Source organism: Anabrus simplex, chromosome 1 (genome assembly GCF_040414725.1).
Source record: "Anabrus simplex isolate iqAnaSimp1 chromosome 1, ASM4041472v1, whole genome shotgun sequence".
In the NCBI taxonomy this organism is placed as follows: Eukaryota; Metazoa; Arthropoda; class Insecta; order Orthoptera; family Tettigoniidae; genus Anabrus; species Anabrus simplex.
Window position 1 is genome coordinate 703,213,918 of NC_090265.1, and position 12,653 is coordinate 703,226,570.

Here is a 12,653-nt window from a genome sequence, read left to right on the forward strand (position 1 = left end):
ATTGTACGAGTGTGAATATTGGAGATACTTATGAAAAATCACATTTCTTGTCCTAGTCCTGTGGAATACTTGGTGCATGTCACTTCAAAGTGGATTAATGGGAACAACTAAAGAGTTACTTTCTTTGATAGCACAGATAATAAGGGAGGTTAACATCAACTATGGGTTTCATGAGTCTTCAGCCACAGCGCAACTCCAGTGGTTGAGAAACGTCAATATGTAACCAGGAATTTCGCACAACTTCGGGCCAGGAACTGTACTGTACAGTAAACTCTCCAATCGTCCTCACACTGTCTCTACTTTGTTCATCTTTATCATGCTTCACGTTACTGCCATGTGCTTTCATAGAAAAATATAAGTTTAACATGCTATATTAAACATTTGAATACAGGCATGTAACTTCGCATAAATTCATGAAGGAAACATGTAATCCATTGCAAATTCCCATGCAAAGAACGGGTACAACTGCTAGTTTTGAAACTAATATTTTGAATTAGTTATCCTGAAAATAATAAAAATACAAAATTGACATGTAAATTTTGCTTGGGGACAATCACTTTGAAAGTCTGATAAATCTCACCTAGTGATGATAGCCACTTGATATCTCTATGCTAAAAAAAAAAAAAAAACACAAAATTGAGTAGTGTCTTTTTCCTTGCAAACATTGGTATCATTCCATCCCCAAGTGAAAAAAAAAAAAAAAATGTCAGCGATTCCCTGAAGACACATTCTCTGAAGTAATCGTAACTGAGTAAATTTTTTGTCAGGTACCTGTAATTGAGCTCAATTACTTTTTATTTTGTACTTTTCCCATCACTGTTAACGCAGAGCAAAGAAAAATTATTTAAAAACAAAAAAATAATGTAACAAAACACTGAAAATGAAAAGAATGATAAGGAAAAATAGAAAAAAATTGGCTAAAACTTGTAAAAATTACTTTATATATGCATTTATATAATCAGGGGGCCATGATCATGATTTATGTATAAGTTAGCAAAGTGTATGATGGTGCAACAGTTAGGTGATATGTCCTCAAAATCTGGAACCTGGTTAACAGACATTCTGAAGTGTAATGCTGTATCTTGCTTTTACTTCCAACAGATACCTATCCAGACCTTGACTGCTATAAATTCACTAGCACAGAGCACGAGGCCGATCTTCCCAAACCGCTTCAACCGAGAGAGCATAATCCCAAACATATTCTCAAGGCCTCCTGGAGTTCCAGCACCACCAGGGAGACCTGCCACACCTGTATCGAGACCTGTAGCAGCACCACCGAGACCACCAAGTAGGGGGCCCAGCAGCGTGGCGGCAGCAGCTGTACAGGTGAAACCTGCCAGAGATGGCTCTAGCTTCAAGATCTAACATTTCTGATGCTTCTCGTCCCTGTACCTGACAGTATCCCTCTCTTTATGTATGAATATTGTGTTCATAAAGAAATCATACTGACACCAAGCATAGAAGTCTCTGAACTGTTGGTAACACAATATCAATAGATCGCCACTAGCTGATGTGATGAGCTCCATGAAGTTGTACTTAGCTACAGGTCAACCAAGAAGTAGTGGAACTGTTCTCAAAACGATAGCCATGTTTATGGAATTATTACATCAGTTTTAAGTACAGTGATGATATCTCCACAGTGGGGGTCATCAATGCAGGCCATTGAGTCACATTGCATGCCAACCATTTTGAAAAAGAACTAATTTAATTAAAATACAATTCTCTTTGTCCTCATGAAGCTGCACATGAAGGTGTATGAAAATGGATGCAAACTTGTCTCATAGCCAAGTGTTGCTTTAAACTGTATTCTTTTGGTACTGACTCTGATTCATAACAAATTAAAGACACTTGCTTATCAGCAATGTATTTAAAAAAGTAAAATTTGATCCACTTATCATTAACCTTTACAATGCCAGACAGCGATATATCATTGTTTGGTACTTGTGCGTAAAGTGCCAGCAACGATACATCGTTGTTTGAATAGCGCACCTTACTATTTCCATTTAGGATGATTATGAATGGCAGATGGCAATATCTTACATTTTGTGTCCATAGAGTAAAGAGACATAGTTTCAAATTTTATCACTATGCAGATCATTTGTTCTTTTACTCACGCACATTGGATTTCTGAATATCATGAGTTTCTCTCATCATATGACAATTGGCAGTTACATAGCGATAATTACCTACTGAAATGATGATCAAATACTTTTCAAATTTTCTGTGTTTGTTCACTTGGGTGGCTGCATTGCAGAGGATTGCCACATTTTACTCTATCTGCAATTTTAATTCCAAAATGTTCATAAATTATTTTTTGTTAATATATTTTGAAACTTAATGGTATTGCAATCATTGTTGGGAGTAAGAATATCATCCTCAAGATTTTCTGCAAGTATAAAGTCAAAATATTCAAAATTGTAAATATATGACACTTTAAATAGAGATTTTCAAAATGCTACTAATCATCCTGGCATTTTTGACATATTCTCAGAATAAGAGTGGCACTAAGAGAGTTGAAAACCTAGCCAGAATCACTTGATTTACGCTTTTCATTTGAGAACGCCACAGTGATGGAAGGTGAACCCAAACAATGGTCCAAATGATCCACAGTTACTGTTCAAGCTACTATGGTTCACTTTGTACAACTATTATAATTTTGCAACTATTTTTAGTGTATTTTTGTATTACAATTGCAAATTTACGTGATTTACAGTAGTAATGCTTATCTCACATTAATTGAAGATGTTCGGCAATATAATATGACAATGGGCTATGAGCGACACGGCAAACCTGCATGCACTTACACACAAATATTACACTGTTCTGGGCTGACTGTGAACGATATTTTCTCATAGTTGTATGAAAATAATTAATTATCAATAACATTCGAGACATACCTGGAAGACTCTAGACAGCGCACTCATACAAACTACTGCTTCAGCCATCAACCCGCTATGTTAGTACTGGAATTTAAGTATCACTTTTTGCTGGAAAATGGCTGAAGAGCCGTATTTATTTAAAATTTATTCTCATGTTTTATGTTAACTACTAAATTCACAGCATGTCTTATGAATCTGGGAAGCATCATACTATTTCAAATACTGCAGTATAGTTTAGTGAGCATCATTGAAATTATTTATGTAGCTCATAGTGTTTGATTGGTTGAAGATCCCTGCAATGGAGTTATAATATACCTTTCGTGCTCAATTAATTTCATGTATTTGCTATTATCACAAATTGCACAGTTCCAAAAGTTTTTGAAGTAAATAACAATCTGAAGACCTGACAAATATTCCTGAGAGACGAAGCTGAGACCAAATACCTAACTACTGCAAGAAACCATGCTCTTTCTATGTAGCGCAGACCAAGCAAAGCTCAACAGTCATTGCGCATTATATTATTGAAGCTAATGACAGAATCAATTAAAATAAATAGTATGAGACTTTTTATTAACACACATCTTATACAATTTTAAATTCATTAACAGTTAAATACAGTGTTGACACAGTCCACAGTTACTCTTCAAGCTACTATGGTTCAATTTGTACAACTATTATAATTTTGCAATGAGTTTTATTATATTTTTGTATTGCAATTCCAAATTGTATGTAACCTATGTGATTTACAGAAAGTTAATCTCCAATTTCCTCACAATTTTGTGAAGAATATTATTTTTCTATTTTATTATTATTCATTGAAAAACATGAAACACCAAACAACAGTAGGTATTTCTGATCAATCAATCAATCAATCAATCAATGTTTCCTTAAATGTTTTTAAAGAACTTGGAAATTTATCGAACATTCCCCTTGATGAATTACAGCAATCCCTTATTTTCTCACCTAGTAAATGAATATTTGCCCCAATTTGTCCTCTTGAATTCCAACTTTATCTTCATATTATGATCTTTCCTATTTGTAAAGCTCCACTAAAACTTATTTGTCTATTAATGTCATTTGACACCACCTCTGCACTGACAGGTCGGAACATACCACTTATAATAACAATATAGTTGGTCCGTTATCAGACATTATAAATTTTCCAGCTAACTTATTTCTGATTGCCAGCATTTTGCCCCAGTGTGCTAGGTTGGGCTAATCAGTTGGAAAATAGTACACCTATCAAGACACATGGCTAGTGCATACCATGGAGGCCACTGCGTAGGCCACTTGGAGCCACTGGCAGTGCCAATGCACTATGAGAGACTTTGTCTCATTTTCAAACATTGATGCCTGCCTGGCCATCAGATGATAGAGATGTTGATTCCCATAGGGAACCTGAAATATTTGTTCCGAATGAGTAAATTTATAATAACAATATAGTTGGTCTGTTATTGGACATTATAAATTTTCCAGCTAACTTATTCCTGGTTGCCAGCATTTCACCCCAGTGTGCTAAGTTGGGCTTATCAGTTGGTAAATAGCATACCTACCAAGACGCATGGCTAGTGAATACTGTGGAGGCCACTGCGTAGGCTACTTGGAGCCACCGGCAGTGCCAATGCACTATGAGAGACTTTGTCTCATTTTCAAACATTGATGCCTGCCTGGCCATCAGATGATAAAGATGTTGATTCCCATAGGAAACCTGAAATATTTGTTCGAATGAGTAAATTTATAATACCAATATAAATGGTCCGTTAATGGATATTATCAATTTTCCAGTTTAACACATCTTTATCAACATACCACTTAGTCGTGCATCTTGTCTCTTCCCAAGTCTTCACAGCCCATTTCTGTAACATTACTCTTTTGTCAGGAATCACCAATAACAAACCATGCTGCTTCCTTTGGACCTTTTCCAGTTTTCATATCAAGTGGTGTGGGTCCCATATACTGGAACCATACTCTAATGGGGGTCTTACCAGAAACTTATACACCCTCTCCTTTACGTCCTTACTACAACCTATAAATACCCCCATAACCATGTGAAGAGATCTACAGCTTTTCTTTACAACCTTGTTAAAATGATTACGCCAATGAAGATCATTCCTTATATTAACATCTATGTACTTACATTGATCCCCATGTATTACTGTCCCATCAACACAGTAATTAAAACTGAGAGGGCGTTTCCTCTTGGTAAAACAACCTGACTTTTCATCCCATTTACCATTATACTATTGTCTGCTGCCATCTCACAACATTATCTTGGTTTTTAACCATCAGAGTAGCTTTCAGCATAACCAGTCTACTTTTATTTGAGTTTTCACATATATCCATACCTTACTCATCACAGAAAACACATGTTTGACTACCACATATGCACCAAGAAAGCATAAAACAAATTCTCTGATGGTAGAAATATTATAACGCAGTACTTAATTTAATGAAATTGGTCATTTGATTTCACTTGGGAATATCTGACTGGGACAAGGGGACATGACTCTGAAAGCCGGAACTTTTACGACCAAATTTGGACGTTGGGTCTACTTAAATAATGAAGACAATATAGCAGTGTAACATTGCCATGTTAACAGTCACTGCGAAAACAGTGAAACATTGCCAAGATGCTGTTGCTTAATTCTCTATTCTGTGGCACATGCTGCTTTTGTGGTTCCTTGATTCTTCCAGAGACCGGACGAGTTGGCCATGTGGTTAGGAGCGCGCAGCTGTGAGCTCACATCCTGGAGATAGTGGGTTCGAACCCCACTGTCGGCAGCCCTGAAGATGGTTTTCTGTGGTTTCCCATTTTCACACCAGACAAAGGCTGGGGCTGTACCTTAATTAAGGCCACGGCCACTTCCTTCCCATTCCTAGGTCTTTCCATCCCATCATCGCCGTAAGACCTATCTGTGTCAGTGCGACGTAAAACAACTAGCAAAAAAAAAAAGATTCTTCCAGAAAAACTCTTTATAAAGTTACCATCCACTTCACAATCCTGATTAATAAAGCATGTTTATTTCATGGGCCACATCAGATACCTGTTTTTTTTCTTCACGTTGCTTGTCCTTCCTTGTCTTTGATACAAAAAGGTACCTATGGCTAGTTGATTGATTGATTGATTGATTGATTGATTGATTGATTGATTGATTGATTGATTGATTGATTGATTGATTGATTGATTGATTGATTGATTGATTGATTGATTGATTGATTGATTGATTGATTGATTGATTGATAAACTTCATAAAATTAAATTTAAAATGGTCTATATCAGCACACATTAACATTTTTAATTTTTAAATTCAAAACTGGGTTTTGGAAGCTTAGTTCCATCATCGGTGAATATTCAAATTTAAAATGTTATATTTCTGTGATATTTTGAAAAATTTTGATAATATAATGAATATGAGAAGTATTGAATAGGTGAATCAAATCAGTAAATTCACTTAAAGAATTGGATCTTTTTAAAAAGAGCAAACAACGTCAAAATTTATAATCAGACCCTACAGCTGGCAACATTTCTAAGATCACAGAGATAGTAAGGAAAGATTAAGAGAATTATCAGGAAATACACTGATAGCCAGAACATTATAACCACCTACCTAATAGCTGATATGTCCACCTTTGGCACAGATAACAGCTGCGATGCTTCTTGGTATGGAAGCAATGAGGCTTTGGTAGGTCGCTGAAGGGAGTTGGCACCACATCTGCATACACAAGTCACCTAATTCCCGTAAAATTCAGAGAGGGGGCGATGAGCTCTGACACCACATTCAGTCACATCCCAGATGTGTTCAATTGGGTTAAGATCTGGCGAGTTGGGGGGGCCACCACATCAATTGCAACTCGACACAGTGTTCCTCAAACCACTCCATCATACTGCTGGCCTTGTGACATGGCATATAATCTTGTTGAAAATGGCACTGCCATTGGAAAACATGATCGTAATGAAGGGGTGTATAGGGTCTGCAACCAGTGTATGATACTTCTCGGTCGTCATGCTGCCTTGCACGAGCTCCACTGGACCCATGGACGCCCAAGTGAATGTTCCCCAGAGCATAATTAAGATGCCGCCAGCTTGACTCCATCCAGCAATACAGGTGTCAAGGAGTTGTTTCCCTGGAAGACGACAGATTTCCACCCGCCCATCGGCATGATGAAGAAGACATCAGGATTCATCAGACCGTGCAACGTTCTGCCACTGCGCTAACGTCCAGTGATGATGGTCACGTGCCTATTTCAGTCATAGTTGCCGATGTCGTGGTGTTAACATTGGCACATGCACAGGTCATCGGCTGCGGAGGTTCATCCTTAGGAGTGTTGAGTGCATTGTGTGTTCAGACACACTTGTACTCTGCTCAGCATTAAATCTGATGTTAGTTCCGCCACAGTTCGCCACCTGTCCTGTTTTACCAGCCTGCCCAGCCTACGACATCCGACATCTGTAATGATGCTTGTTTGTTGTTTAAAGGGGCCTAACATCGAAGGTCATCGGCCCACATCCGTAATGAAGGGTGGCTGCCCAACCCAGCAAGATATAGCAGATATCACGGATTCTGGAAGTCAAATGGACTGTATCGCGATTGACCTGTCTAAAGCATTTGTTAGGGTGGATCATGGGAGACTACTGGCAAAAATGAGTGCAATTGGACTAGACAAAAGAGTGACTGAATGGGTTGCTATATTTATAGAAAATAGATCTTAGAGAATTAGAGTAGGTGAAGCTTTATCTTACCCTGTAATAATTAAGAGGGGAATTCCTCAAGGCAGTATTATCGGACCTTTATGTTTTCTTATATATATAAATGATATGAGTAAAGGAGTGGAATTGGAGGTAAGGCTTTTTGCGGATGATGTTATTCTGTATAGAGTAATAAATAAATTACAAGATTCTGAGCAACTGCAACGTGACCTCGATAATGTTGTGAGATGGACAGCAGGCAATGGTATGTTGATAAACGCAGTTAAAAGTCAGGTTGTGAGTTTCACAAATAGAAAAAGTCCTCTCAGTTTTAATTACTGCGTTGATGGGGTGAAAGTTCCTGTCGGGGATCATTGTAAGTATCTAGGTGTTAATATAAGGAAAGACCTTCATTGGGGTAATCACATAAATGGGATTGTAAATAAAGGGTACAGATCTCTGCACATGGTTATGAGGGTGTTTAGGGGTTGTAGTAAGGATGTAAAGGAGAGGGCATATAAGTCTCTGGTAAGACCCCAACTAGAGTATGGTTCCAGTGTATAGGACCCTCACCAGGATTACCTGATTCAAGAATTGGAAAAAATCCAAAGAAAAGCAGCTCGATTTGTTCTGGGTGATTTCCGACAAAAGAGTAGTGTTACAAAAATGTTGCAAAGTTTGGGTTGGGAAGAACTGAGAGAAAGAAGAAGAGCTGCTCGACTAAGTGGTATGTTCCGAGCTGTCAGTGGAGAGATAGCGTGGAATGACATTAGTAGACGAATAAGTTTGAGTGGCATTTATAAAAGTAGGAAAGATCACAATATGAAGATAAAGTTGGAATTCAAGAGGACATATTGGGGCAAATATTCATTTATAGGAAGGGGAGTTAGGGATTAGAATAACTTATCAAGGGAGACATTCAATAAATTTCCAATTTCTTTGAAATCATTTAGGAAAAGGCTAGGAAAACAACAGATAGGGAATCTGCCACTTGGGCGACTGCCCTAAATGCAGATCAGTATTGATTGATTGATTGATTGATTGATTGATTGATTGATTGATTGATTGATTGATTGATTGATTGATTGATTGGACGTAGTTTCACCTTGGTTTCGTCACTTGATGAAGACGCTCGCCACAGCATTCCTCAAAAACTTGACAAATCGTGCAGTTTCCGAAATGCCCGTGCCAAGCCTCCGGGCCATCACAATCTGCTCTTGATCAAACTCAGATAGATCGCGCGCCTTCCCCATTCTACACACGGATAGTACACTCACTGTTACTACATGCACCGTGCATGTGTCTGATTAGCAGTCATTCCTCGTCAGCTGACACTGCTATCGCCTGGATGGGTTTATATCAATAGTAGGTAGGTGGCCATAATGTTCTGGCTGATAAATGTATATTTTGATTAACTAATCAACAAGTGGATTCTTCAGTCTTGTTCATAGTATGGCAAATACAGCTTAGAGATGTTCCTAAGCCTTTGTTGTTAGTTCTCATGATGTTCCTAATCCATCAATGGAATCCGAAACCTGGCATAACAGCACTTACTAGCCTGATGATTGCTAATTCTTAAATACACAGCAAGGCAGTTATGTTCTGTCCCAGGTCTAAAATTTCGTGGGTTATCCCTAGTTTGTGGTTATAAGTTCTATTAGAATCACTCAAATAGTCATAGTTACATTTGAGTCAATTGCTTCTATATAAAAATCCATTAATTTTGAAAAGTGAATTCATAATCATCACCATTCAGCGGTCACTGGCTCTGAAGATTCCGCACTAACTAAATGAATAGCCTCTATAGCCACCAATCTACTGCTTCTCTCTTACAATTACTCACTACATCAACTGATTTAGGATTATTCTAGATCATTCCCCCATTGCATTTTCTGGCATTCCCTCCTCTGCCATCCTCCCAACACGTCCAGCCTACTGGAAATGTCTGCTTCTTGGGATGTTTGTGATTCAATATCTGCCCACCACTCTTTGTTTGTCCTCTGCCTCCACTCTCCCCACCACTAATGGGGCTCTTTGTATCACTTTCCTTTCAATGATAATGAACTTTTCCCAATCAGTCTTCCAAGCTATCCATGTCTTGGAGTCATACAGTACAATCGGGTGAATGATGGTGTTCTGATGTTTGTTTGACATGAAAAGGTTTTGGATCTCAGTGTATTTTGTAGGCAAAATAAACACCAGTTTCCTGCCTGTTTGCATCTTTTGCATCAAAGTTCATTTTGTTACATGTGGTGAACCACACTGCCAGGTACTTAAATTTATCCAACAATTGGAAACCTGCAGATAGTGGGGCCTGGTCTTGTTCGGATCTTGAACTCAGCATGTATGGTCAAAAAGGAATCTGTGTACAGGCCATGAAGGCCCTTGGAAGGGTGGAAAGTAAAGGCTTCCACTATCTAAAACCTCAGCACTTGGTGGGGCAGAGCGGTTAGCTCTATGCCCAGCCACCTTTGCCCCTAGGAATTAACCTGGTGTGGGCTGAATGAACCTCAGGGCATTGCACCACCAGAAGTGAAAAATCTCGTTTCTTAAATTTTGCAGCTTCTGATGGGGATTACATGTAACAAGCTTTAATAGCTTCATTTTAGATAAAAACCTGTATTGACTATAAAACCAAGTAGGTAGCAAATATTTAAGATTAACTTAAATGTTATATTTACCTCAGCAGAAGTGAGTCCTTTTCTGCGCATCGGATCCAATGACAAGGAAACAAAACATTATTCAGTCCTACAATTAACATTACTGCTTCAGTCCCGTGTTGACTTGAAATCCTGAAGCATGAAATCTTAAATACAAATTAAGGAATGTTTATCAAAGATCTTATGGACCTTTTATCAAGAAAGATTTTATATTAACGGTTTTTATTCACAACAACTATCATTTTACACTTTTATGAATACAACTGTTAGTTCCCACGAACTTCATCATCAAGAGTTTAATGAACAATTCAACCACTTTTAATGACTATATGACTTGCAACTTTAACAACGTTTGCTATTAATTTATTTTAAATATCCTTGTATATAAAAGTATTTTAATTTGTCTTTCCAATCTAATAATGTAATTTTTGTATTCTGATATCCAGTATTATTGTAGTTTACTCTAGCTGATGATGTCCCTTAGGGGACGAAACATGTACTAGATGCAATAAATTATGTATGTTTTGAATAGGCGGACAACTTAAGTATAATATTTAAATTATTCTTAAAAATTTGTTACTTCATTCTGATGGGAAATCAAACCCACGTCCTTCCAGGTAAACTGAGCATGCCAGTATCTCTCTGGGCAGGTAGCCCCTTGCATGTACAGTACTTTGTCATATTTTTGCTGAATTACATACTCACCTTCCCAGCCTGTACCCTGATAGCTACCATCACATCTGTCAACTCTTTCACGTCCTAGCTCATCACAATGATATCATCCACACAGGCCATGGCCTAAAAAATGAATAAATAAAATTAAAGCGGCAATTCAAGTAGAATTTCATTTTCTTTATGTAATATGTTTGTAGACAATTTTCCTTTGAAATTATAAAATCTCTCAGGTGATCAGTGGATCAGTTTTGAAAAATAAGAAGTCTACTGCATGTTGTGGTATGATCAAATGTATAGAAGAAATCCTTACATTTCAAAATGTTAATAAACAATAAAAGAAAAAGAAATGAGAAGAAAAGATAGATTTTGACCATTAAGAGGGCATTCTGACTCAGTTTCCTCAAGTCCCTTTGCTTTATCAATGGAACAGTACAGAAATATAAGAGAAAAAACTAACAGATTTTCAATTTTACACAAGGGCTGTTTCTTTATTAGTGGCAACAATGTTGTAAGTACACCAGGAAATGGAACCAGTGTTTCTTGCATGTACATGCATTAGGGTGTTACCCAACCGACCTCACAGTACATGGACTTGTCCATCCAATGCTCAGCGCATGCGCTCTGCTGCGATCAATAGCTTTCTGTGAGAGACCGGTCGAACAGTTAGTTCCTCACAAAAGCCAAAAGTGAGTCAGAACCCCAGCAGTGTGAACAGTGATAGTGACTCTGGTTCATAAATGTGGTGGCATTATCTTAATGTATACCATACCCCAAGGACAGACCTCCAATGCACAGTACTACTGTTCATTTTTTGACCATCAGCTGTGATGAGTGTCGTGTAAGGAACAATGAAACGTTCACCAGAAGCCTCCCATCATTTTGCAGGGTGGCTGATTTACATGCTCAATGTGGTATTCCCCATATTCCACAAACTTAAGCCCTTGTGATGCTGATTTGATTCCGAAGATGAAGGCTCCACTGTTCCTGAAATTCTGCAGGTGATAGACCGCTCCATTCACACCATTCAAAAAACAGGCACTGCTACATGAATACTACGACTTCCATGTTGCTGGCAATGGGTTCTGCACAATGCTTGGGATTATATTGAGGAACTACAGTATATATGTTTCATAGAGATATCTCTTTTTTATCAGTAGTAATTGATAGTTGCCAATAATAAAGAAACAGCTTTCAAATATATAGATTTCAGTTTTGTCACAATTTAGCAAAATGAGTTGTATATAAAATGTAAGTAAAAATGACTGCAAGACATACAGTATATATATATATATTTTTTTTTTTCAACTGTAAATTAATTTACTGAATATTCATTTGCAAATAAAGTATTTAAAACAAGAAACTATTTTCTATTGGCTTATTCATGAAATATCTAGTTATTCAGATGTCTTCACCCTCGTAATTTCTCACAGTCATCCAGAACCTGCTTACTTGTTCTCAGGAGCAATTAACTTCAAAATTACAACTACCACAACTCCTTGCAACTTGTAACCAGACAACCCTGAAGCCTGACAACTTAATAATATCCTCTTGCTATGTAACAAATATTTTAACCCTACTGCAGACATGTTGATCAAAGAGTGGTTCAAACATATTAGAGTGTCTCCTGCTGAGAGAAAATAATTGAGAATGAAGACACTGCGGGTGCCAAAGGCAGGGAGAGATCGAAAGATAAACAAAGGCACTGTGGGAAACGAAGATCAATAGCTAAGAGAGGGGAGCGAATGAACCAAT

At 37.6% G+C, this 12,653-nt stretch overlaps 2 protein-coding genes across 2 annotated transcripts in view; one reads left to right on the forward strand and one right to left on the reverse strand.

The window, feature by feature from the left end:
• Nucleotides 1-12,653, reverse strand: part of LOC136857363 (serine/threonine-protein kinase PLK1-like) — a 692,893-nt gene that overhangs the window by 409,206 nt on the left and 271,034 nt on the right. The gene's annotated exons all lie outside the window — the stretch shown is intronic.
• LOC136872240 (uncharacterized) overlaps nucleotides 1-12,653 on the forward strand; it is a 63,694-nt gene that overhangs the window by 43,050 nt on the left and 7,991 nt on the right. Inside the window, exon 4 of the mRNA XM_067146067.2 lies at nucleotides 1,102-1,326. Coding sequence (XP_067002168.2) covers nucleotides 1,102-1,326 — 225 coding nt within the window. The remainder of the gene's footprint in view (nucleotides 1-1,101; nucleotides 1,327-12,653) is intronic.